Here is a 25,378-nt window from a genome sequence, read left to right on the forward strand (position 1 = left end):
GGAGATCTGCAAAGGGCTCACCTCCTCCCTAGACTGTCCTGTCCCTGAAGGTCCCCGCAGCTCCTCCCTCACACACTTTCCTGGGTGCATTCCAGGGCAGGGGCAACGCCACTTCTGGAGGTGAGGCCTTTTCCTCCAGCGAGGGGCCCCGCCTCCAACCTTCCAACGGGCCTGTTATCACAGATATGGTCTAGTGTCTAACCTGTCCTGCCCTCATTTTTTCACGTATGGAAAAACCCAGGCTCAGAGATTGGGGTGGGGTTGGTCCTGAGTCTCACAGCTGTCGAGGTGGACCCAGAGCCCAGGCCTCCTGACTCTCAGGCTGGTGCCTGTGTCGTGCAGGGTGACAGCTGGGTACTTTCTGAAGGGCAGAATCCTGATATGTCCAGATTGCCATTCCCTGCTCAGTGCTCATTCCTTGGGCTTAGCAGGAGGGAGGGAAGGAGGGAGGGAGGGAGGCTGCAGGCTTCTGGTGGCCTCCTGGGGTGCCCTGGAACTGGCCAGAGAGAGCTGTGTGTTCATTTAGCAGACATCTGGAAGTCCCTGCAGGGGACTCCCTGGTGCAGATGACGTATCTGGCCTGGCCCTCCCTGAGGTCTTGGACAGGAATGGGGAGGGTGGTGAGAGATATTAATGCAAATAATGCTCCAACCAATTAATTAAGACTGTGGAGGCCGGGTGTGACAACTCGTGCCTGTAATCCCAGCACTATGGAAGGCCAAGGCAGGAGGATCACTTGAGCCCAGGAGTTCGAGACCAGCCTGGGAAACACAGTGAGACCCTGGCTTTATGGAAGAAGAAGAAGAAAAAAAAGAATACAGAAATGCCACGAAAAGGAAGTGGGTTCTGGACCCATTCTGGAGTCAGGAGGGCTTCCTGCGAGAGGCTCTAAGTGAAAGCCTGGGGTCAGGGACGGGCCTGGGGCTTGACCAGAGAGAAGGCTAAGGGAGATAAGCAGAGAGGGCTGGTTGTCGGGGCATGGCCGGGGCAGGGAGTGTGCAGAGGCCAGGTTGTGCAGGGAAGGGGTGGGTGTGCAGAGGGTTTTCAGGCTTGGCGTAGGGCATGCACCAGGGCTGCGGGAAGCCATGGGAGGGCTTTAAGCCTGAAAGAAGAGACATGATCAGGTTTGCATTTTAGAAGGACCCCATTGGGCCGGGTGTGGTGGCTCATGCCTGTAATCCCAGCACTTTGGGAGGCCGAGGCGGGCACATCATCTGAGGTCAGGATTTTGAGACCAGCCTGGCCAACATGGTGAATCCCCAACTCTACTAAAAATACAAAAATTAGGCCGGGCGCGGTGGCTCAAGCCTGTAATCCCAGCACTTTGGGAGGCCGAGATGGGTGGATCACGAGGTCAGGAGATCGAGACCATCCTGGCTAGCACGGTGAAACCCCGTCTCTACTAAAAAATACAAAAAACTAGCCGGGCGAGGTGGCGGGCGCCTGTAGTCCCTGCTACTCGGGAGGCTGAGGCAGGAGAATGGCGGGAACCCGGGAGGCGGAGCTTGCAGTGAGCTGAGATCCGGCCACAGCACTCCAGCCTGGGCGACAGAGCGAGACTCCGTCTCAAAAAAAAAAAAAAAAATACAAAAATTAGGCAGGTGTGGTGGCGTGCGCCTGTAATCCCAGCTACTTGGGAGGCTAAGGCAGGAGAATCGCTTGAACCCAGGAGGCGGAGGTTGCAGGATTGTGCTATTGCATTCCAGCCTGGGCCACAAGAGTGAAACTCTGTCTCAAAAAAAAAAAAAAAAAAAAGAAGGACCCCACTGGCTACTTCGTGGAAAACTGGGTGGGAAGTCAGGTCAGGAGGTAGCACTGTGGTCAGGAGAAGGCTTCGTGTCCTCCAAACCTGGGTTTATTTAACAGACAACTAGGTAGAGTCTCCTAGACACCATTGCTGGGACATTTTTACTAAGATCATCCACTCGGCAGTTCTGGGGCCAGGCCCACCAGAGGTCCTTGGGGCCTATCATCCCCTGGAGGATGGGGGCAGCTGCCCTTGGGCAAGGGGGTACTGATGGGGCGGGTATCGGATGTCAACATAGTTTCTGAAAGGAAGCAGGATTCTTCTTCTCAGACAATGCCTGTGGAAGACAAGTCAGACCCCCCAGAGGGGTCTGAGGAAGCCGCAGAGCCCGGGATGGACACATCAGAAGGTGAGGGAGGGAGGCTGCTGGCCCTTCAGAGGGACATGGATGGGGCGGGGCCGGTGGGCGGGTCAGCAGGTGATAGAGGCAGGTGTGGGAGGCTGGGGTTCTTGGTGGGAAGGTGGGGAGCCCAGTCTCTATCTCATGGAGGTTAGAGATGCTCTCCCCAACATCTGAGTTCCCTCGCTCATGCCTGCATTCCAGACCAAGATTTACCACCCTGCCCAGAGGACATCGGCAAGGAAAAATGCACTGCAGCACCTGAGCCTGAGCCTTGCGAGGTGTCCGAGCCGCCAGCCAAGAGGTTGAGGAGGTAACTGATGCTGAAGACCTGACCTGGGCCTGGGTGCCCTGCAAAGGCAGGGGTGGCAGTGGCAGTAGCAGAGGGGGTTCCCCAGCCTGTAAGTGGTAGAGCGAGCATTAGAAACTGAGTCTTGGGCTGCATGCGGTAGCTCACACCTGTAATCCCAGCACTTTGGGAGGCTGAGGTGGGTGGATCACCTGCAGTCGGGAGTTTGAGACCAGCCTGACCAACATGGAGAAACCCCTTCTCTACTAAAAATACAAAATTAGCCGGGTGTGGTGGTGCATACCTGTAATCCCAGCTACTCAGGAGGCTGAGGCAGGAGAATTGCTTGAACCCAGGATGCAGAGGTTGCAATAAACCGAGATCGTGCCATTGCACTCCAGCCTGGGCAACAAGAGCTAAACTCCATCTCAGAAAAAAAATAAATAAATAACAACAACAACAAAAACAAAAAAGAAACAGTCTCGGGCTGGGCATGGTGGCTCATACCTGTAATCCCAGGTTTCACCACATTGGCTAGGCTGGTCTCGAACTCCTGACCTCAAATGATCCACCTGCCTCAGCCTCCCAAAATGCTGGGATTACAGATGGGAGCCACCATGCTCGGCCTAGTTTTGGCCTTCCTTGGGAGCCCCTGGGGCCTCTTTGAAGACATGACTGGGATTTTCTTTTGATCCTTCCTAGCTCAGAAGAACCCACAGAGAAGGAACCTCCAGGGCAGCTACAGGCGAAGGCCCAGCCACAGGCCCGGATGACAGTACCGAAACAGACACAGACACCAGACCTGCTGCCTGAGCCCCTGGAAGCCCAAGTGCTGCCACGATTCCAGCCACGGGTCCTGCAGATCCAGGCCCAGGTGCAGTCACAGACTCAGCCACGGATACCACCCACAGACGCCCAGGTGCAGCCAAAGCTGCAGAAGCAGGCACAAACACAGACCTCTCCCGAGCACTTAGTGCTGCAACAGAAGCAGGTGCAGCCACAGCTGCAGCAGGAGGCAGAGCCACAGAAGCAGATGCAGCCACAGGTACAGCCACAGGCACATTCACAGGCCCCAAGGCAGGTGCAGCTGCAGCAGGAGGCAGAGCTGCAGAAGCGGCTGCAGCCCCAGGCACGTTCACAGCCCCCAAGGCAGGTGCACCTGCAGCTGCAGAAGCAGGCCCAGACACAGACGTATCCACAGGTCCACACACAAGCACAGCCAAGGGTCCAGCCGCAGGAGCAGCCTCCAGCGCAGGTGCCAGTACAGCCACCAGAGCAAACCCATGAGCAGCCTCAGACCCAGCCACAGGTGTCGGTGCTGGCTCCAGAGCAAACACCGGTTGTGGTTGATGTCTGCGGGTTGGAGATGCCACCTGATGCAGTAGAAGCTGGTGGAGGTAAGTGAGCACTGGCTTCTAGCTGGTCTGGTGATGGAACAGCTCTGCCCAGACCCTTCATTCCTCCCCTAACTGGGTGCTGCCTGGGACTGATGGCTAGGCCCGGAACCCAGGTCCAGGATCATCCATGCTGGGGGCCTCAAGGTTCTGGCTGCGGACGGAGAAAGCAGCTCTTGGTCCTGGGGTGGGAGATGCACTCTGGGAAACAGCACATCTGTCATTTCAGGCATGGAAAAGACCTTGCCGGAGCCTGTGGGCACCCAAGTCAGCATGGAAGAGATCCAGAAGGAGTCGGCCAGTGGCCTAGATGTGGGAGAATGTGAAAACAGAACAAGAGAGATGCCAGGGGTGGGTAGAGGCCCTGATGTGGCAGTGTGAGGGCCACAGAGCCCAGCAGGGTGGGATGGCCTCTTTCTGCCCCAGGCCACCTCAGGGCCTCCTTGTGTTTCCCCCACTGTGAAATGGGATGACAGCCCTCTGCCTAGGATGGGGGGACAGACCAGGCTGGGCTTGACAGTGGTCTGCATGGGACCTTCTTGCTGTTGTGCTGTCTTCACATCCATCCCTTCCAGCCTGCCCATCCCCAAGCAAGAGCCCCAGTCTTGCATGGGTAATGTTGCCCTCATGGAGAGAGCACAGAGTGGAAGCCTCTCTGTGGGGTTTGGGTCCCAGCTCTGCATAACTGTGGGCAAACCCTTTCCCTTCTATGAGTCTGTTTCCCCATCTGTCCTACAAGGGGTGGGACGGGTGGTACTTTAGGCTGACCTGGGTACGCATCCTGACTGCAGTGCTTTCTAGCTGTGTAAGCTGGGGTGGTCCCCTAACAGCTCAGAGCCTCAGTTTCCCCATCGTCAGGAAGATCTGATGAGACAATGTTGGTAGATGTCGAATGCTGGGCTGGCCCACTGTAAGTACACAGTTGGTAGAAGCTCAGTTTCTACTCCCCATGCAGGTATGGGGCGCTGGGGGCTCCCTGAAGGTCACCATTCTGCAGAGCAGTGACAGCCGGGCCTTTAGCACTGTACCCCTGACACCTGTGCCCCGCCCCAGTGACTCTGCCTCCTCCACCCCTGCAGCTACCAGCACTCCCTCAAAGCAGGCCCTCCAGTTCTTCTGCTACATCTGCAAGGCCAGCTGCTCCAGCCAGCAGGTACTGATACAGGAGATAAGGGCGGGGAGGGGTGGGGCCTTCGTGGAGTGCGCAACCTGCCCTCCCAAGGCTGCCTCAGGCTGCACTGGGCCCTGCCTCCAGCAGCCATGCATTTGCTTAGGAAACATTTCCTGACCAGCCAAGAAGGCAGGTTTTGGTGGTTTTGTTTTTTTGGTTTTTGTTTCAAGACAGGGTCTTACTCTGTCTCCCAGGTTGGAATGCAGTGGCATCATCTCAGCTCACTGCAGCCTCTACCTCTTGGGCTCAAGCAGGTTTTTAGAGTCAGGCAGACCTGGTTCATATCGGCTCTGAGTAGCTGGGGGACCTTGGAAAGCGAATTCCACCCCGTGCCTATTTCCTCTTACGTCAGACAAAGGAAAGTTTAGGGTCCCGCACGGTGGCTCACGCCTGTAAACCCAGCACTTTGGAAGGCCGAGGTGGGCGGATCACGAGGTCAGGAGTTTGAGACCAGCCTGACCAACATGGTGAAACCCCATCTCTACTAAAAATATGTAGTGGCGTGCGTCTGTAATCCTAGCTACTCAGGAGGCTGAGGCAGGAGAATCCAGGAGGCAGAGGTTGCAGTGAGCTGAGATCATGCCACCGTACTCCAGCCTGGGTGACAGAGCAAGACTCTGTCTCAAAAAAAAAAAAAAGAAAGAAAGAAACGTTTAGAATCTACCTCACTGGGTGGTTCTGGGGAGGCACCAACGTGACATTGGAGTCCTGAGCGCAGGCCTGGCCCAAAGTGAGTGTAGCAGTAATCATGATCGCATTGTACTTGTATTATTACTACTCTTGTGCTGTGAGCTGTGTTACTCTGTGCCTCACCTGGTAGAGCCTTGGAGACCTGGATGCTAACCAGGCTGCTCCTTGTCTTTGAGGCACTCACACATTCTCTGGGAGGGGCAGAAGCTTGGGCTGGCATGTACCCTGTGTCTCAGTTTATCGTGCCTGCTCTAGCCTACACAAGAGAGAAATGTGTGGTGAGAGAAATGGGCTCACAGTGATGAGGCTGGGATCTGCCTCCCGAGGCCCCAGCCTTGCCCACTGTTCCAGGCTCACGCCCCAGGCCCATCCCTCACTCCCTCCTGCTGCAGGAGTTCCAGGACCACATGTCGGAGCCTCAGCACCAGCAGCGGCTAGGGGAGATCCAGCACATGAGCCAAGCCTGCCTCCTGTCCCTGCTGCCCATGCCCCGGGATGTCCTGGAGACAGAGGATGAGTGAGTGGGGGATCGTGGAAGCTCTGCGTTGTGGGGAGGTGGTCTCGTCAGCCAGGGCCTGAATCTGCTATCTGCAGGGTCTACCTTTGGGTTAAGCATTGCCGCCGCCAGCCAGGCCTCCTCACACTGTTAACTGTGTGACCTTGAACCTCAGTTTTCCCTGCCTGTAACATGGCTTGGTGAGGGATATAGTACAGGAATTCATGACAGTCTCTTAAGGTTCCCTCTAGACAGGAACAGTGTGACCATCCCTGTGGGAGAGGACAGGTTGTGGCACAGACCCCAGCCCCCTGCGGCACGTGTGCTGACCCCGCTGTGGGGTGACAAGGCTGAGGATCAGGTTCTTTTGTGGTTGGAGGTTAGGGCTTCCCTGTGTCTCCCCCTTTCATTGTCATGGGGGCCTGTTTAATCAGAAACTTCAGCCCTCCTGGGATCTGGAACTAGACTGGGGCGGGAAGGCCTGGCGGGCAGCCGGAGGGGCTTTCAGGACTCTGTGGGCAGTTGTAAAGGTGTGCAAGGGCTGGGACATGTCATCTCAGCAGCAGGACCGTGTTAGCTAGGGCCACAGCTGGGACACAGGCTCTGTCTCATGAGACAGCTGCTTCTCAGCTCCAGATCTCTTAGTTTTTTGGTTTTTTTGTTTTTGTTTTTGTTTTTTTGAGGCGGAGTCTCGCTCTGTCGCCCAGGCTGGAGTGCAGTGGCCGGATCTCAGCTCACTGCAAGCTCCGCCTCCCAGGTTTACGCCATTCTCCTGCCTCAGCCTCCCGAGTAGCTGGGACTACAGGCGCCCGCCACCTCGCCCGGCTAGATTTTTGTATTTTTTAGTAGAGACGGGGTTTCACCGTGTTAGCCAGGATGGTCTTGATCTCCTGACCTCGTGATCCGCCCGTCTCGGCCTCCCAAAGTGCTGGGATTACAGGCTTGAGCCACCGCGCCTGGCCCAGATCTCTTAGTTTTAAGAAGAATCCAGAAATCCAGGTTTGTATGTGAAATCTCCCAATTTCAAAATGTTAACAGCTAGTTCAGAATTGAAACAAAACAAACCCTATGGAGGGCAAATCAAACACTTTCATAGGCTGGACAGGCCCTTGAGTCAGGGCTCTGTCCTGATTTTACAGAGGTCACGATTTGAAGCTTCCAGGTGGGGCTGAGGGGACAGGAAGGGCTCTTGGTGACCTCCGCTTGCCTGCAGCCTGCGTCTCTGTTAGCTGTTTCTCACGTTGAGAAGAGTTTCCTTGAGTAGTTTTCTACTTGGGTGAAATAATCATAAACACAGGAGAATGATGACTCACCGAGACGTTCTTTGCTATTAGTATCATGGTAAAAAAAAAAGCTAACGGGAAATGATCTAAAATACTCAAAAGTAGGGGATTGGTTAGATGGTGAAAAAGCCCGCCCAGCTCATGGCACAATGAACAAATAGGATAACTGGGGAATTTATAATAATGTGGAAAGGTGATGCAATGTCAGATAAAACAGGATTCAAAATTGCATCTGCAGAATGAATTGTTTGTATAAAAATAGATCTTGTGACACAGAAGGAAACTAAAAAGACATACTTAGCACAAGCTGTTAACAAGCTTCAGGTGTCGGGGATTTATCAAACCCTCTCCCAATGATCTCTCTCCATGAAGTCTTCTCTTGAATCCTACTTGGCCCCGAGGCCATGAAGAACATTATGGTCAGGTGCAGTGGCTCAGGCTTGTAATCCTAGCACTCTGGGAAGCTGACGTGGGCAGATCACCTGAGGTCAGGAGTTCAAGACCAGCCTGGCCAACATGGTGGCACCCCCATTCTCCACTAAAAATACAGAGTTAGCTGGGTAATGTGGTGCATGCCTGTGATCCCAGCTACTTGGGAGGCTGAGGCAGAATTGCTTGAACCCGGGGGCGGAGGTTGCAGTGAGCCGAGATCACACCACTGCACTCCAACCTGGGTGACAGAGTGAGATTCCATCTCAAAAACAACAACAAAAATGTACAAAGTCCCTCCAGTCCCTAGCTACGACCACCTCACCTTGGTCCCCAACACAAAGACATCAATACTGTCCTCCTGCATCAGTGGCGGTTCTTTGCGGTTGTAAGTGACAAAAATTCTAATTTCTGTAAGACAGAAATTAGCTTGAGCAAAAAGGAGCAACGTTTTTGGCTTAGGTAAGTGGGAAGGCAAGAGATACAGCTGGACCCAGGGGATACCATTTCTTAGAGAGGCTCCATCTCTTACTACAGTGGGCACCAGGTACCCACAGCCCCAGCCTCCCTGCACAGTGACCTCCAAGGAAGGGCAGTCACCTGTGTCTTCAGTAGCAGAACAGTTTCTAGGGGAAATGCTGGTTAATTTGGTTGTGGTCATGTGCACGTTTCTGAAGCAATCCCCTGGCCAGGGATGGGGCGTTCTGACTGGCTAGGCCTAGGCAGGCCAGCTCTACCCAAATCACATGGAAATACATTTCCCCATGGAAGGCAGGGGGGGTGTTCCCAGGAATGGGGCTGAAGGCTGGATCCCAATACCCTAGCTGGGGGGTGCCCGTCTCTTTCCTCCTCAAAGCCCATAGGGCAGGTGCTGTGAAATAAGCCCTTGCCATTTCTTTTCTTTTTTTTTTCTTGAGACAGTCACACTGTGTCACCCAGGCTAGAGTGTAGTGGCATGATCATGGCTCACTGCAACCTCTGCTTCCGGGTTCAAGCAATTCTTGTGCCTCAGCCTCCCAAGTAGCTGGGATTACAGGCGTGCCACCATGCCTGGCTAATTTTTGTATTTTTAGTAGAGAGGGGGTTTCACCACATTGCCCCAGGCTGGTCTCGAACTGCTGGCCTCATGTGATCCCCCAATCTTGGCCTTTTTTTTTTTTTTTGAGATGGAGTCTTGCTCTGTTGCTCAGGCTGGAGTGCAGTGGTGCGATCTCGGCTCACTGCAAACTCCGCCTCCCGGGTTCACGCCATTCTCCTGTGTTAGCCTCCCAAGTAGCTGGGACTACAGGCGCCCACCACCATGCCCGGCGAATTTTTTGTATTTTTAGTAGAGATGGGGTTTCTCCATGTTAGCCAGGATGATCTTGATCTCCTGACCTCGTGATCTGCCCGCCTTGGCCTCCCAAAGTGCTGGGATTACAGGTGTGAGCCACCATGCCCGGCCTTTGGCCATTTCTGGGCAGCCTCAGACATGACACTGGCACAAGGTGTCCACCTGTTTGATGACCATGTTCTCTCCCCACCCCCTTTCTTCATTTATTGTGTTTTTCTCTCACAGAGATCAAAATGCACATTAAAAAAATAGAGCCAGGCCGGGCGCGGTGGCTCAAGCCTGTAATCCCAGCACTTTGGGAGGCCGAGATGGGTGGATCACGAGGTCAGGAGATCGAGACTATCCTGGCTAACATGGTGAAACCCCGTCTCTACTAAAAATACAAAAAACTAGCCGGGCGTGGTGGCGGGCGCCTGTAGTCTCAGCTACTTGGGAGGCTGAGGCGGGAGAATGGCGTGAACCCGGGAGGCGGAGCTTGCAGTGAGCCGAGATCACGCCACTGCACTCCAGCCTGGGAGACACAGCGAGACTCCGTCTCAAAAAAAAAAAAAAAAAAAAAATAGAGCCAGACTGGTATGGTGGCTCACACCTATAATCCCAGCACTTTGGGAGGCTGAGGTGGGGGTATTGCTTGAGTTTAGGAGTCCAAGACCAGCCCATCCTGAGACCTGTGCCTCTACAAACTATAAAAAATTAGCCAGGCCTGGTGGCGTGCACTTGTAGTCCCAGCTACTTAGGAGGCTGAGGTGGGAGGACTGCTTGAGCCCAGGAGGTGGAGGCTGCAGTGAGCCTTGATCATGCCACTGCACTCCAGCCTGGATGACAGTGCGAGACCCTATTTCTTTAAGAAAAAAAAATGCAAACTTTACAAAACTGTGTTTAAAAGGAATATTCCACAGCAGTGCAAGCTGCTTTAAAGTGATTTTGTTGCTTGCAGCAGTATTAAGAAGATTTTACTGAGGACAGTAAGTGTCCCTAAATCTTAAAACCTAAAACCTGGTACTCTCACTGTGTGGCTGATGTGCCTTTTTTGACTAAAAAAAAATTTTTTTCTGATTATAAAAATAATTCGCTCATTATATAATGTTTTGAAAATACAAGGACACAGACACACAAGAAGATAAAAATCACCCATAATCCCATTACCCAGAGATAAACACTGCTTACATTTTGACCTAGTTCTTCTTGTGATCCTTTCTGGATTTATACAATCTTTAAAAATAAAAATCAGATTCATGCTACATGACAACACAAACACTTTCTGTCCTAAGCAGCCTTCCCCAGCAGAGCTCTTACAGCGCTTTCTCAGTGGACGGGGGGTTACGTGCCCCCTAAAATTTATGAAAAAATTGTATACTTGCATATTTTATAGAGAGTCCTTATTTTCACTGATTCAGATACTTTTTTTTTTTTTTTTTTTGAGACAGAGTCTTGCTCTGTTGCCCAGACTGGAGTGCAGTGGCGCAATCTCGGCTCACTGCAACCTCCGTCTCCCACACCAGCATGCCTAATTTTATTTTATGTAGAGACAAGATCTCACTATGTTGCCTAGGCTGGTCTTGGACTTCTGGGCTCAAGCGATCCTCCTGCCTCAGCCTCCCAAAGTGCTGGGATTATAGGCATGAGCCACTGTGCCTGGCCCCCTTTTTATTTATTATTTATTTTGGAGACAGTGTCTTGTGTTGCCCCAGCTAGAGTGCAGTGGCACAGTCACGGTTCACTACAGCCTCCACCTCCTGGGCTCAAGCAATCCTCCCACCTCAGCTTCTGAGTAGCTAGGACTATAGGCATGTGCCACCAAACCCAGCTAATGTTTTTTATGTTTCATAGAGATGGGGTCTTGCTATGTTGCTCAGGTTGGTCTCAAACTCCTGGGCGCAAGCAGTCCTCCTGCCTTGAGGACTGGGATTACAGGTGTGAGCCATTGTGCCTGGCCTCCCTTTTTTAAAGTGTTTGGTTTTTATTTTTATGCCTGACTCTCTGGTAGTTCAGCTAGAATTCATTTTCAAGTAAGGTGGAAGGTGGAAGCAGAAGGCCTTTCTTCTCCAAGTAGACAATAAATTGTTCTGACATAACTTGTTGTATAATCTATGCTTTTCAATACCAATTTATCAGAAGCTGAATTCTGTTTTTTGAGATGGGGGTCTCACTCTGTCACCCAGGTTGGAGTGCAGTGGCACTATGTTAGTTCACTGCAACTTCTGCCTCCCAGGCTGAAGCAATTGTCCCACCCCATCCTCCTGAGTATCTGGGACCACAGGTGCATGAGCCACCATGCCTGGCTCATTTTTTGTATTTTTGCTAGAGAAGGGGTTTCGCCATGTTGCCCAGGCTGGCGAAGCTGAATTCTTACCAATATTTGAACCTGGTTAGGACTTTCCATTCTTTCCCATTGATACACTGTCAGGATGTACATCACACTACACAGTTTTATCTATTGTAGCTTGTGGTTTTCATTTTAAAGGTTGGCATCCCCAGTGCTTCATTCCCCTTCCCCCTAAAGTTTCCTGGGTTATTTCTGCTTAAGTACTCATCTAGATGAACCTCAGAATCGGTGTGTGTTTTTTTATTTTTATTTTTATTTTATTTTATTTTATTTGAGACAGAGTCTTGCTCTGTCACCCAGGCTGGAGTGCAGTGGCGCGATCTCGGCTCACTGCAAGCTCCGCCTCCCGGGTTCACGCCATTCTCCTGCCTCAGCCTCCCGAGTAGCTGGGACTACAGGCGCCCGCCACCTCGCCCAGCTAGTTTTTTGTATTTTTAGTAGAGACGGGGTTTCACCGTGTTAGCCAGGATGGTCTCGATCTCCTGACCTCGTGATCCGCCCGCCTCGGCCTCCCAAAGTGCTGGGATTACAGGCTTGAGCCACCGCGCCCGGCCCAGAACCGGTGTGTTAAGCTTCCCTAAGAGATCCTGTGGGAATTGCTATTGGAATGGCATGACACTTACGGAGCACTCTCGGACAGCTGCTGTCTTTCTGGCTTCACATTGTACTTGCTTTGACTGTTGTCATTCAGGGAGCCTCCACCAAGGCGCTGGTGTAACACCTGCCAGCTCTACTACGTGGGGGACCTGATCCAACACCGAAGGACACAGGACCACAAGGTAGGAGGGCCTGCACGCTGCAGAGGCACCCGCACTGCTGTCTCCAAGCGGAGGCCAGGCAACACAGAGCCCCAGGAGGAAAGTAAACGTTCCTCTTTGTCCCTGTACCCGCATAACCCACAATGCAGTTCTGGATGAGTCAGTCTTGTTTCTTCTTCGGGCTTCAGGTTCCCCATCTGTCCAGTGTAGGCCAGGTACCATCTCACCCTGCCATTCAGCCATGGGGCTCATGGGTTATTTGGGCAGCTGCCCTCTCTCTCGTCTTCTCTCTGTGTCTGTCCTGTTTCTGTGTTGCCATCTGCCATCGCATCTCTCAGCCACCCACACCACGAAGACATGTGTTTGCCCACGTTCCAGTGCAGGGGTGGAGCACAGCCCAGCTTGTTACAGATATGGTGGGCCTGCCCAGGGGAGGTGAGCTCTTGCCGGGCCCTGCCTAGGTGCTAGTCAGGGGGCTTGCACCTGGGGACACTGCTTGGTCGGCCTGCCTTTTTCCAGATCGCCAAACAATCCTTGCGACCGTTCTGCACCGTTTGCAACCGCTACTTCAAAACCCCTCGCAAGTTTGTGGAGCACGTGAAGTCCCAGGGTCATAAGGACAAAGCCAAGGAGGTAACCCGAGCTCCCTCAGAGGACATGGGCCCAGAGAGGTACAGAGCCTTGGCCAAGGCCATGCAGCAAGCTGAGGTTTTTCCCAGCCCAAACTCACAGCAGGTCTGGAGGGATCGAGACTCTCAGGGGAGGGGTGGGGTGGGTAGGGCATGGCCCCTTGGCTGTTCAGAGCTGACCTGAGCCCCTTGCCTGCTCCCTGGGCAGCTGAAGTCACTTGAGAAGGAGATTGCTGGCCAAGATGAGGACCACTTCATTACAGTGGACGCTGTGGGTTGCTTTGAGGGTGATGAAGAGGAAGAGGATGATGAGGATGAAGAAGAGATCGAGGTTGAGGAGGAACTCTGCAAGCAGGTGCTCGGGGGAGGGTGTGGGAGGCGGGCTCGGTGCTGGATTCCCAGCCCAGAACAGACCTCATCCCACCTCCCGGAGGCCAGACACTGGGCTGGCATCTGTGGGCACTAATGCATGCCACAACTGATTATTACTGTCAACTGCCTTCTGCATGACTATGTAATTATGCATGATGACTAGAGAGTAGCAGTTAAAATATGCAAAGCCTGACTGAAATTTGGACCTGTGTGGAGGAAGGGAAAGGGAACAGCATCAGTAAAGGCACCAAGGTGGGAAACTATGTAGCGTGCAAAGGAAAAGTCAGATGATAGTGATGATAATGGTGAGGCTGATAGCAGCAGACATCTTTTAATTAATTAATTTATTTATTTATTTATTTATTTTTGAGACAGAGTCTCACTCTGTCGCCTGGGCTGGAGTACAATGGTGCGATCTCAGCTCACTGCAACCTCTGCCTCCCAGGTTCAAGCGATTCTCCTGCCTCAGCCTCCCGAGTACCTGGGATTACAGGTGCCTGTCACTTGCCCAGCTAATTATTTTTGTATTTTTAGTAGAGACGGGGTTTCACCATGTTGGCCAGGCTGGTCTTGAACTCCTGACCTTGTGATTCACCTGCCTTGGCCTCCCAAAGTGCTGGGATTACAGTGTGAGCCACCGCACCCGGCCAGCAACAGACATCTTTTTGAGCACTTACTATGTTCCAGGCGTGTGTACCAAGCACTATCCTGGCTGAATCTCATCAGATTGGATGGCACGAACTGAAACCTTCAGAGTCCAGCTTTCCAATGCTGCAGCTACCCTGTCTCCCATCAATGAGGAGCTGGAGGAGCTTGGAATCTTTGCAGTTTTTATTTTTATTTATTTTTTTGAGACGGAGTCTTGCTCTGTCGGCCAGGCTGGAGTGCAGTGGTGTGATCTTGGCTCACTGCAACCTCCACCTCCTGGGTTCACGTGATTCTCATGCCTCAGCCTCCCAAGTAGCTGGGATCACAGGCACCCGCCACCACGCCTGGCTAATTTTTGTATTTTTAGTAGAGACAGGGTTTCACCATGTTGGCCAGGCTGGTCTTGAACTCCTGACCTCAGGTGATCCACCCGCCTTGGCCTCCCAAAGTGACGGGATTACAGGCGTGAGCCACCGTGCCCAGCCAGATTCTTTGCAGTTTGACACGTTTCCAGAGCGCGTCTTCTGGGTCAGGCCCTGGTGCTGGACGCAGGGACCCATAAGGGCCAAGGCCTCGTCCTTGCCCTCACTGAGGCTGCCCCAGTTACAGTCCAGGGGCCAGCTGGGGCTACTTATAGGCTGTGGCAGTCACAGTGGGGTATGAAGGGGCTGGGGAGGAAGCGTTGTGGGGGTGGCCTGCAGTCCTAGGCAGGGCAGTATGAGGCCCATCTTCCTTGCTCAGTAGCAACAACATCTCAGGCAAGCCACTTGGCCTCTCTGAGCCTCAGTTGCCTCTGCTCAGAAATAACAATCTGAACTTGGACAATAAGGGAAACCCAGGGCCCACGGCTTGGTCCTAGGAAGGGCTTAGCAAACGGGGGTGGTTGTCCTTCTTGGAAGCCACATTTGTTTGCCTAGTGAGTGGTGGAGGGCACTGCTAGGCCTGCTAGGGCTGACATGGCCAGAGTCAGATGACCTCATCCGGAAGGGGCTGACATCCAGCACGTGAAATGCACAGTCTTTGATCCCCTGAACCCACCCCCTAGGACCAAGGTCACTGCAGTATTGGATAGGACCTTAGGGAGCTAGCAGGGGGCTCATGGTTGAGTGTGAACTATGGCTTAGACCTACAGGGTTCCCTGCCCAGCTCCTCCGCAAACCAGCTGTGCAACCCTAGACAAGTGAGTTAATGTCCCTGGGCCTCAGTTACTTCTTAGTAAAATGGGTGTAGCCATATAGGGTTGTTATGAGGATTCAGTCAGATGACACATGATATCTTGGGCACACCTGGCATGGATTATGGCCCCTGTAGGAGCAGGAGGACTTCCTGGAGGAGGAGGCTAGTTGAACAGAGTCTAGAAAGTATAGATTGGGAAGAGCACTCTGGAAGGCAGGATCACCATGTGCAAAGACTCAGAGACCACCACCCACTACCTCCTGGAAATCAAGGGGATTCTGTGTGTCCAAGGGCATTGGTGGGCTCCAGGCCCCTGACCTGCATCTGGGAGGTGTCTAGGGGAAGCCAGATCCGAGGCTCATGCTTGCATATTTTCAGATGAGGTCCAGAGATATATCCAGAGAAGAGTGGAAGGGCTCGGAGACCTACAGCCCCAATACTGCATATGGTAAGGCCCCAGCCCTGAGCCCACCCGCAGGAGCTTCAGCCCTTAGGCCCAGCCTCCACGTGACCCTCCCAGATTCCGGCCATGGCATTCTGGCTGGGAAGCCTTCTCTTCCGCTCCTGCCTAGAGGGTCGGGGAGCACATGGGCCCCTAGAGAGGGAGGGACACCTCGCTGGTACAGGGATGCGAGTGCAGACCCTGCCATCCCGTCCTACAGGTGTGGACTTCCTGGTACCCGTGATGGGCTACGTCTGCCGCATCTGCCACAAGTTCTATCACAGCAACTCAGGGGCACAGCTCTCCCACTGCAAGTCCTTGGGCCACTTTGAGAACCTGCAGGTGAGCCGGACATCCTGCCCTGTCCTCCCCTGGCCACAGACTCAGTCGTATCCAAGCTGATCCGGGTGGCTAGTGGCCACCCCTTCTTGTGCTGGGCCTCAACCCCAAGACACCACCCCTGCACCAATAGGGAGAAAATTAGAACTGGGGTGGGGTTGGGCTCTTATTGTTCAAGGGGATGCTGAGTGCGAGGCTGTTAGCTCCAGAGTCTTGGCCCAGAGAGGCTGAGTGCATCACGCAGGGTCACAGAGCACACTAATACTGTCTCAGCCAGAGCTGGGGAAGTAGCTGCTGGCCAGGAGCATACCATGTAGGGAGGAGACCCTGACCTTACCTGCACCTTCTGTATCCAGAAATACAAGGCGGCCAAGAACCCCAGCCCCACCACCCGACCTGTGAGCCGCCGGTGCGCAATCAACGCCCGGAACGCTTTGACAGCCCTGTTCACCTCCGGCGGCCGCCCACCCTCCCAGCCCAACACCCAGGACAAAACACCCAGCAAGGTGACGGCTCGACCCTCCCAACCCCCACTACCTCGGCGCTCCACCCGCCTTAAAACCTGATAGAGGGACCTCCCTGTCCCCCAGCCTGCCTGGGTCCAAATCTGCTAATGCTTTTTAGGAGTCTGCCTGGAAACTTTGACATGGTTCGTGTTTTTACTCAAAATCCAATAAAACAAAGTAGTTTGGCTGTGCAGTTCCCACCAGTACTTCTGTCTGGGTGGAGAGGGGAAGGGGGGCACCCCCAGCCAGCTCTCAGCCAGCACCCAGCCTCTCTGGGCCATGTGGTGGCAGAACTGGAAGGCCAGACAGGCTCCCTGGGAACCAGGGACTCTGGATCACAAGGCACTTCACCTGTCTGAACTTTGTTTTGTTTTTTTGTTTTTTTGTTTTTTTTTGAGACGGAGTCTCGCTCTGTCGCCCAGGCTGGAGTGCAGTGGCGCGATCTCGGCTCACTGCAAGCTCCACCTCCCGGGTTCACGCCATTCTCCCGCCTCAGCCTCCGAGTAGCTGGGACTACAGGCGCCCGCCACTACGCCCGGCTAGTGTTTTGTATTTTTAGTAGAGACGGGGTTTCACCATGTTAGCCAGGATGGTCTCGATCTCCTGACCTCGTGATCCACCCGCCTCGGCCTCCCAAAGTGCTGGGATTACAGGCTTGAGCCACCGCGCCCGGCCCTGTCTGAACTTTGGTTTCCCTCTTTTAAAAAAAGTTTTAGGCCGGGTGCAGTGGCTCATGCCTGTAATCCCAGCACTCTGGGAGGCTGAGGCGGGTGGATCACCTGAGGTCAGGAGTTCAAGACCAGCCTGGCCAACATGGCGAAACCCTATCTCCACTAAAAAATACAAAAATTAGCTGGGCGTTGTGGCGGGCACCTGTAATCCCAGCTACTTGGGAGGCTGAGGCAGAGAGAATTGCTTGAACCCAGGAAGCGGACGCTGCAGTGAGCCGAGATGGTGCCACTGCACTCCAGCTTGGGCAAAAGAGTGAGACTCCATCTCAAAAAAAAAAAAAATTAATTAATTAATTTTTGAGCCAGGTGCGGTGGTTTATGCCGGTAATCCCAGCACTTTGGGAGGCTGAGGTGGGCAGATCACCTGAGGTCAGGAGTTTGAGACCAGCCTTGCTAACATGGAGAAACCCCATCTCTACTGAAAATACAATTAGCCAGGCATGGTGGCGGGCACCTGTAATCCCAGCTACTCGGGAGGCTGAGACAGTGAAGCAGGAGAATCGCTTCAACCTGGGAGGCAGAGGTTGCGGTGAGCCGAGATCGTGCCATTGCACTCCAGCCTGGGCGACTCCATCTCAAAAAAAAAAAAAAAAAAAAAAAATTTAATTTAAATTTATTTTTTGAGATGGAGTCTCACTGTGTCTCTCACGGTGGAGTGCAATGACCCAATCTTGGCTCACTGAAACCTCCACCTCCCAGGTTCAAGTGATTCTCCTACCTCAGCCTCCTGAGTAGCTAGGATTACAGGTGCATGCCACCATGCTCAACTAATTTTTTGTATTTTTAGTATAGACCGGGTTTCGCCATGTTGGTGAGACTGGTCTTGAACTCCTGACCTTAAATGATCCGCCTGTCTTGGCCTCCCAAAGTGCTGGGATTACAGGCGTGAGCCACCACACCTGGCTCATTTTTATCCTTTTGAGGCAGGGTCTGGCTCTGTTGCTCAAACTGGAGTACAGTGGTGCCAATCTCAGCTCACTGCAACCTCTGCCTCCCAGGCTTAAGCCATCCTCCCAACTCAACTTCCCGAGTAGCTGGGACCACAGGCATGCACCATCACGCCTGGGTAATTTTTCTTATGTTCTTGGTAGAGATGGTGTTTCGCCATGTTGCCCAGGCTGGTCTCAAATTCCTGGGCTCGAGCAATCCACCCACCGTGGCATTCCAAACTGCTGGCATTATAGGTGTGAGCCACTGTGCCTGGCCAAGTTTCCCTCTTAATAACATATCAGACCTGGGGAAGTTCCTTTGGCTGGAGGCCTGGCAAGGTCAAGTGACTTGCTGAAGGCCACGCAGTTGCTAAGTGGCTGGGATTTGACCTGGGCCTGACCTCTCTGACCCATGCTGGCCTGGCTCTCCAGCTGCACCCTTTGGAGTGCAGGAGTGGGGTCCTTGCTGCTCAGGCCCTCTGGTTCTCTTCTTGGTTCACTAGCAGGCACCCCGCCCTCCTGGTCAGGCGGCCGTAAGATGAATCATGGGTGGATAGGGCTCGGGCTGAGTTGGCCCTTTACTTCTGCTATTTCCTCATTAGAAAGACCCAGAGAGATAAATGACCAGAACAACCCTGTTACTGGGGAGACAGGCCAGGAGTAGGAGGGCAATGTGGAGGCTGCATAGCATGTCTTGGTGTTGGCTGTCTTGGCAAAAGGCCTTAGTACCCAGAGAGGCTGAGAGCATCACACAAGGTCCCACAGCCTGTCCAGCAGCCTCAATTGGGCTTCTGGGCTAGGACGCAGCTGCTGGCCAGGAATGTAGGGAGGAAGCCCTGCCCTCACCTGCACCTTCTGTGTCCAGAAGTACAGGTGACCAAGAACCCCAGCCCCACCACCTGGCCTCTGAGCCGCCAGTACATGATCAACACCTGAACACCTAGATGGCCCTGTTCACCTCCAGCAGCTCCTGGGGTTCTCGTCCTGGGATACAGAGGAGAGAGGCACAGCGGTGTGGGAGACCCATTTAATGTGGACACTCAAGGCCTGGGCAGAGTGGGGAGTGCCCAGGAGTTGGGTGGGCAGGCATGTGGATGGGTTGCAGGCCCCACTCTTGGCCCCAGGAGGGGATGCCAGGCAGTGGGGGCTGGCCCAGGTAGGCCAAGGGGAGGCCCAGGCAGGAAGGGTGGTCCAGGTAGGCAGACCCACCAGGGGACCCTGAAGACCAGCCCTTGAGAAGGTGTCTAAGCCAGGAGGTGAGTACCCAGGCCAGAGCCTAGCCCAGGGAGGCAGGGTTGGGTCCCGGTTGGGGGCTCTCGGAGCCTAGGGGCTGGCATCACTGGGGGCCTCCCCGAGCTGCTGCTGGAACTCCAGGCGTGTCTGCCGGTTGGACTCCAGCAGCTCCTGGAGGCGGGCGTGGAGGTGGTCGTTCTTCTCCTCCAGGTGGTCCAGACAGGAGTTGATCTGGTCCAGCATGGAGTTGATGGCAGCGTATTCTGGGAGGAAGGCGAAAGACAGAGCCCAGATCCTGTGTCTCCTTGGGGCTAATGGCCACCCTCCCTCCACCGTTTCCCAGCCTGCTTCCCAAAGGGCTTTGTGCAAGTCCCTACTCCTGCCTGAGCCTCAGTGTCACCGTCTGGAAAATGGGTGGATACCAAAAGAGGAATGGCTTTGAATGAATGACACCTGAGTACTGCATCCTTTTTTCTAGGGTTAGGGTGGTCACAGGGTGGCAAGCCAGTGTCCTACATGGAAGTCCGGCCAGGTGCCAAGTCTCTGCACTTTCTGCAGCAGCTGCTTAGTGGCCAGAGCCCACATTCCTGAGTTGGGCATTCAAGGCCCCTGTCCCCAGATGGGCCCTGTTTGCCAGCCCTTCTGTGGCTCCCTCAGGGTAAAACACCCAGCGGAGTCTCCCAGCCCCTGCCTCCTAGCTAGCCCTGCCTCCCTGCCTCTTCCTTTCCTCTCTCACACCTGCCTTTACCTACCTCAGGCCCTTTGAACATGCTGCTGTCTCTGCCTGGAATGTGCTGGGTCCTCCCATCTTCCTTCCCTCCTCTCCTCCTGGATGAGTCCCACTCATCCTTCAAGTCTCAGTATGGATGTCACCACCGGGAGCCCACCCAATGCCCCAGACTGGATCAGGCCTCTATGCTGAGCCCCTAGCCCTCCTCAGCCCTCCACGACCCTCTCCAGGATTGACTGCTGTGCTTATCTGAGTGCTGTTCTGTTTCCCCATGAAAGCTGAATGGTCCTGTGTTCGCTGCTGGCTCCCTGGCACCCTCACAGTTTTGCAATAAGCATTTGTTGAATGACTGAGTGAGTGAATGAATGAAGCCTCTGACTTTCCAGCCTCTCCGCCATTGCTCAACTATCCCTGCAACCTAGAATGCCTCAACCACAACAGCCCATCAAGGACCAGCTCAAAATGCCTCCTCCAAGAAGTCTTCCCTGATCTCCACTAGAAACCATCACTCCCTCCCCTCCACGGCCACTCCAGAGCTGCCTTGCTCAGCAACACAGTGTCCCTGAGGACTCAAGGTCTGGGCCTGTGCCCACTGCGGGACCCAGTTCTGAGCCAGCCCATGACTCAGATACACTCAGCTGCCAGCTTGAGACCAAGAGGGAAGCAGCCAGTGGAGGAGCTGGAGGAGCCTATCTGGGTTATGGGTGCACTTGTGCCTGTGTTCTGGGAAAGGGCACCCATTCCCAGCCACCCTCACAGAGGACAGAGTCCTGGGAAATTGGCTGCATCTTAAAGTCCAACCCCCTCGTGGTATATAGCTAGGGAAACCAAGGCCTCCGAAGGAACCTGCCCAGGATCCTCCAGGTTGGTAACAGAGTTGAAACTCAGGATTGGACTTGGAGGTCAGGGGCACTTGGGTTTGAATTCCAGCTCTGCTTTACCCCAGCAAGTTGTTGCACCTTTCTGGAAAAAAGGGAAAACTGGGTGGTCGTGAGGATTCAAACATATCAAGAGTTCAGACAGTGGCCAGCGTGGTGGCTCACGCCTGTAATCCCAGCATTTTGGGAAGCCAAGGCGGGTGGATTACCTGAGGTCAGGAGTTCGAGACCAGCCTGGCCAACATGGTGAAACACTGTCTCTACTAAAAATATATAAAAATCCTGTAATCCCAGCACTTTGGGAGGCCAAAACGGGCAGATCACGAGGTCAAGAGATCGAGACCATCCTGGCTAACACGGTGAAACCCCGTCTCTACTAAAAAATACAAAAAGCTAGCCAGGCAAGGTGGCGGGTGCCTGTAGTCCCAGCTACTCGGGAGGCTGAGGCAGGAGAGTGGCGTAAACCCAGGAGGCAGAGCTTGCAGTGAGCTGAGATCCGGCCACTGCATTCCAGCCTGGGCGACAGAGCGAGACTCCGTCTCAAAAAAAAAAAAAAAAAAAAAATAGCCAGGCGTGGTGGTCACTTATAGTCCCAGCTACTTGGGAGGCTGAGACATGAAAATCGCTTGAACCCAGAAGGCAGAGGTTGCAGTGAGCCAGGATCATGCACTGTACTCCAGCCTGGGCAACAGAACAAGACTCCAACTCAAAAAAAAAGAGTTCAGACAGGATCTGGCCACAGCAAGTACTTAGTGGATGATCATTATTATCAATATTTTGAATTCTGTGTCCTGGGATACAGGCTGGGAGGAGGAATTGGGGAGGCAGGTGCCCCACACCCCTCCAGGCCAGGCTTTATCTGTGTCAAGGGTACTTCCCAGTTCCAAGCCTTTGCTTCTGCCTGGGACACCACTGTCCTAAGTCCTGTCTGCCAGCATCCACTCAATGTGACCTCCTGGGAAGCTCTTCCTGATGCTCCCAACAGCATTGCCCAATGCAAACCTACCTAAAACTATTGTGGTGATGGATGCACAGCCCTGGGAATACACAAAAGCCCACTGAACTGTACAGTTTAAATGGGTAAGTTGTATAGCTCAATAAAGCTGTTACCCCAAACAAAACAAAGAGCATGCGCCATACTTACACCACATTTACTAAATCCTCAGTGTATGTTAACATGCCAATCTTTACCAAAGAGAATAATGACAATAACCATTTACTGAACTCTTGCATGCTAGAACCTGCTAAGCATTTCCCATTTATTTTTTGTATTTAATGCTGACACATCCCGGTGCAGGAGACACTAATCATTATTCCTATTTTATAGAGGGGGAAACTGAGGCTGAAGAATGTGAGAAGGGAGCTGATGGTTCTCTCTCCACACCCCACCCCTGCACTTGTAAGCACGCAAAAGGCTGCTCTGTAAGCTGCTGACATTTGGCAAGGCTGCGAGGCTACACCAGCAAAGCCAAGTGGCTGGGGATGCTGACTCGGCAGAGCGACGCCCCCGCGCCCCCCCAACCCCACGCCCCAGCCCGGCCTCTCCGCTAAGCCAAGCCGGCCAAGCTCAACCCTGCCTCAGGTGCCTCGGCCTCCCCCCAGGACTGAAGGAAGTGGTGGAGCAAGGCCCACAAGGGCGAGTGTCCCCGAAGGTGCCTCAATTTCCCCATCTGTAAAAGGGGACTGGTGACCCGCAGCTCTCACGGAGCTGGCGACCGGCTCGCGGGTGCTCGCCCTGCATCCGAGACAGCACCTACAACTCCGGACCCACTCGGGGCGGAATGGGGTGGGTTCTTTGTTCCCTTCCAAGACCCCATCCCGATTCCCCTTCCCGGGAGGGCAGCCCTGAAAAAGCAAGGTTGCTCCAGCAGCCCCCTCGGGTCACCTGCTTCCCCGAAGCCATCCTCCTCGCCTTCCGCTCCCGCCTCCACCGGCATCCCCAGGTCCCCGTTGGGGCCCGACATTGCGGGCTCGGGCGCCCGAAGGGCCGCGCGACGATGGAACGCGGCGACCGTCGCGCCGAAAGCCGGCGCCGGATGGAAGGTGGAGGCGGTGGATAGAACACCGGGCCGGAAGGGTGGAACGCGGCAGCAGATCTCCGCCCAGAGGCCGGGGCCCCACCCCTGAAGCCGGAATCCCGCAGATCTCGCTCCGCCCCGCCCCGCCCCCCAGCCGGAACTCCGCCCCCGCCCCGCGTCCAGACTCCGCCCCCACCGCCGGAGTCTCACCTCCACCTGCCTCACAGTCGAACTCCGCCCATTCCGCCGCTGGCTTCACCCGTCTCCTGGGCGCTGGGCGGGGCCACCACGGTGCTGTCCCTGGAAAAGCCCAGGAGTAGGGAGGTCCAGGAGGAGGGGCGGGAGACCTCCCAAGCCCATCTGCTGCTTCGACCCCTCCGCCTGGGCGAAATCGAAAACGGGTTTCCTTGTTATTTTTTGAGATAGGGTCTGGCTCTGTCTTCCAGGCTGGAATGCAGTGGGGTGATCTCGGCTCACTGCAACCTCTGTCTCCCAGCCTGAAGCGATCCTGCCACCTCAGCCTCCAGAGTGGCTGGACTACAGGCGGGTGCACCACGCTGGCTATTGTATTTTTTGGAGACGGGGGTTTCGCCATGTTGCCCAGGCTGCTCTCGAACTCCTGAGCTCGAGCCATCCACCCGCCTCGGCCTCCCAAAATGCTGGGGTTACCGGCATGAGCTACTGGGCCCAGCCTTGGAAACGGGGTTTCCATACCTCCTGTGGCTTCAGGACATTCCTCTTCACAGCCTCGCTGAGAGTCACGAAGGGTCTCCTTCCTCCTCGCCTCTCTGCCTGCACCCCAATGGAGAACACCCAACACCCCTACCCCTGGATCTGGGCCTTCCTGGTCTCCAGCGCTTCTTTTTTTTTTTTTTTTTTTTTTTTTGAGACGGAGTCTCGCTCTGTCGCCCAGGCTGGAGTACAGTGGCCGGATCTCAGCTCACTGCAAGCTCCGCCTCCCAGGTTCACGCCATTCTCCTGCCTCAGCCTCCCGAGTAGCTGGGACTACAGGCGCCCGCCACCTCGCCCGGCTAATTTTTTTGTATTTTTTAGTAGAGACGGGGTTTCACTGTGCTAGCCAGGATGGTCTCGATCTCCTGACCTCGTGATCCGCCCGTCTCGGCCTCCCAAAGTGCTGGGATTACAGGCGTGAGCCACCGCGCCCAGCCAGCCAGCGCTTCTCTTAGGGCTCATTGCTTACAACCTGTGGGTGGGAATCAGGCTGGACTCCAGCTCTGGACAAGAGAAACAGGAACATTAGGCGGGATGGCTCCCACCTGTAATCCCAGCGCTTTGGGAGGCTGAGATGAGAGGATTGCTTGAGCCTAGGAGTTGGAGACCAGCCTGGGAAACATAGTGAGACTCAGTCCCCCATCTCTACAGAAAGTACAAAAAAAATTAGCCAGACCTGGTGGCATGCACCTTAGTCGCAGCTGCTTGGGAGGCTAAGGCAGGAGGATCACTTGGGCCCAGGAGTTCGAGGCTGCAGTGAGCTATGACTGCACCACTGCACTATAGCCTGGGTGACAGAGTGAGACTCTGTCTTTAAAAATAATAATTAATTAATTTTTAAAAAGTTTAATTAGCCAGGTTTGGTGGCACACCCCTATAGTTGCAGCTACTCAGGAGGCTGAGGCAGGAGAATCACTTGAACTGGGAGGCAGAAGTTGCAGTGACCAGAGATCGTGCCCTTGCACTCCAGCCTGGGTGACAGGGTGATACTTCATCTCAAAAAATAAAAATAAAAAAAATTAAATGTGAGGCCGGGTGCAGTGGCTCATGCCTGTAATCTCAGCACTTTGGGAGGCTGAGGCAGGCGGATCACGAGGTCAGGAGTTTGAGACCAGCCTGACCAACATGGCGAAACCCCATTTCTACTAAAAATACAAAAATAAACCAGGTGTGGTGGCGTGCGCCTGTAATCCCAGCTACTCAGGAGGCTGAGGCAGGAGAATCACTTGAACCCGGGAGGCAGAGGTTGCAGTGAGCTGAGATTGCACCACTGCACTCCAGCCTGGACAACAAAGAGAAACTCCGTTTCCAAAAAAAAAAAAAAAAAGAAAGTTTGGCCTGGAGCAGACCTACTTTTGTTTGTTTGTTGTTTGTTTGTTTTGAGACAGAGTCTCGCTCTGTTGCCCAGGCTGGAGTGCAGTGGCATGATCTCAGCTCACTGCAACTTCTCCTCCCCGGGTTCAAGCAATTCTTGTGCCTCAGCCTCCCGAGTAGCTGGGATTACAGGTGCATGCCACCACACCTGACTGATTTTTTTTTATTTTTAGTAGAGTTGGGGTTTCACCATGTTGCCCTGGCTGGTCTCAAATTTCTGACTTCAAGTGATCCACCTGCCTCGGCTTCCCAAGGTGCTGGGATTACAGGTGTGAGCCACCGTGCCCGTCCTGGACCTACCTTTTTTGTTTTTGTTTTTGAGACG

At 54.1% G+C, this 25,378-nt stretch overlaps 2 protein-coding genes across 51 annotated transcripts in view; one reads left to right on the forward strand and one right to left on the reverse strand.

Annotated features, from left to right (window-relative positions):
- Positions 1–22,054, forward strand: part of CIZ1 (CDKN1A interacting zinc finger protein 1) — a 47,709-nt gene extending 25,655 nt beyond the window's left edge. For 8 of the 50 annotated variants that reach the window (XM_077967569.1, XM_015116743.3, XM_015116748.3 and 5 more), the window contains 12 exons: positions 2,063–2,156; positions 2,352–2,460; positions 3,139–3,833; positions 4,060–4,181; positions 4,786–4,983; positions 6,084–6,208; positions 12,250–12,337; positions 12,836–12,949; positions 13,154–13,300; positions 15,520–15,589; positions 15,804–15,925; positions 16,279–16,621. In XM_077967569.1, coding sequence (XP_077823695.1) covers positions 2,063–2,156; positions 2,352–2,460; positions 3,139–3,833; positions 4,060–4,181; positions 4,786–4,983; positions 6,084–6,208; positions 12,250–12,337; positions 12,836–12,949; positions 13,154–13,300; positions 15,520–15,589; positions 15,804–15,925; positions 16,279–16,488 — 2,094 coding nt within the window. In that variant the 3' untranslated portion in view covers positions 16,489–16,621. Of the gene's footprint in view, positions 1–1,982; positions 2,157–2,351; positions 2,461–3,138; positions 3,834–4,059; positions 4,182–4,785; positions 5,031–6,055; positions 6,209–12,249; positions 12,338–12,835; positions 12,950–13,153; positions 13,301–15,519; positions 15,649–15,781; positions 15,973–16,246; positions 16,622–19,664; positions 19,779–20,078 lie in introns of those variants that run through there. The other 42 variants (XM_077967587.1, XM_015116750.3, XM_001112434.5 and 39 more) reach the window with 18 other exon arrangements.
- BBLN (bublin coiled coil protein) lies at positions 19,102–22,987 on the reverse strand. The gene is made up of 2 exons (XM_015116751.3): positions 22,815–22,987; positions 19,102–19,584 (listed from the first exon to the last, which is right to left on the reverse strand). The coding sequence occupies exons 1-2, from the start codon at positions 22,891–22,893 to the stop codon at positions 19,412–19,414; spliced, it is 252 nt and encodes an 83-aa protein (XP_014972237.1). The 5' UTR covers positions 22,894–22,987; the 3' UTR covers positions 19,102–19,411.
- Positions 22,988–25,378: the final 2,391 nt, after the last annotated feature.

The sequence above is a fragment of the Macaca mulatta genome, chromosome 15 (assembly GCF_049350105.2).
Source record: "Macaca mulatta isolate MMU2019108-1 chromosome 15, T2T-MMU8v2.0, whole genome shotgun sequence".
In the NCBI taxonomy this organism is placed as follows: Eukaryota; Metazoa; Chordata; class Mammalia; order Primates; family Cercopithecidae; genus Macaca; species Macaca mulatta.

Bases quoted from the DNA above. Each gene is read 5' to 3' on its own strand.
- BBLN (XM_015116751.3), bottom strand. From the start codon at position 22,893: ATGTCGGGCCCCAACGGGGACCTGGGGATGCCGGTGGAGGCGGGAGCG. The intron at 19,585-22,814 runs GTGACCCGAGGG...CCTTCCTCCCAG, and splicing joins GGATGGCTTCGGGGAAGCAG to AATACGCTGCCATCAACTCC.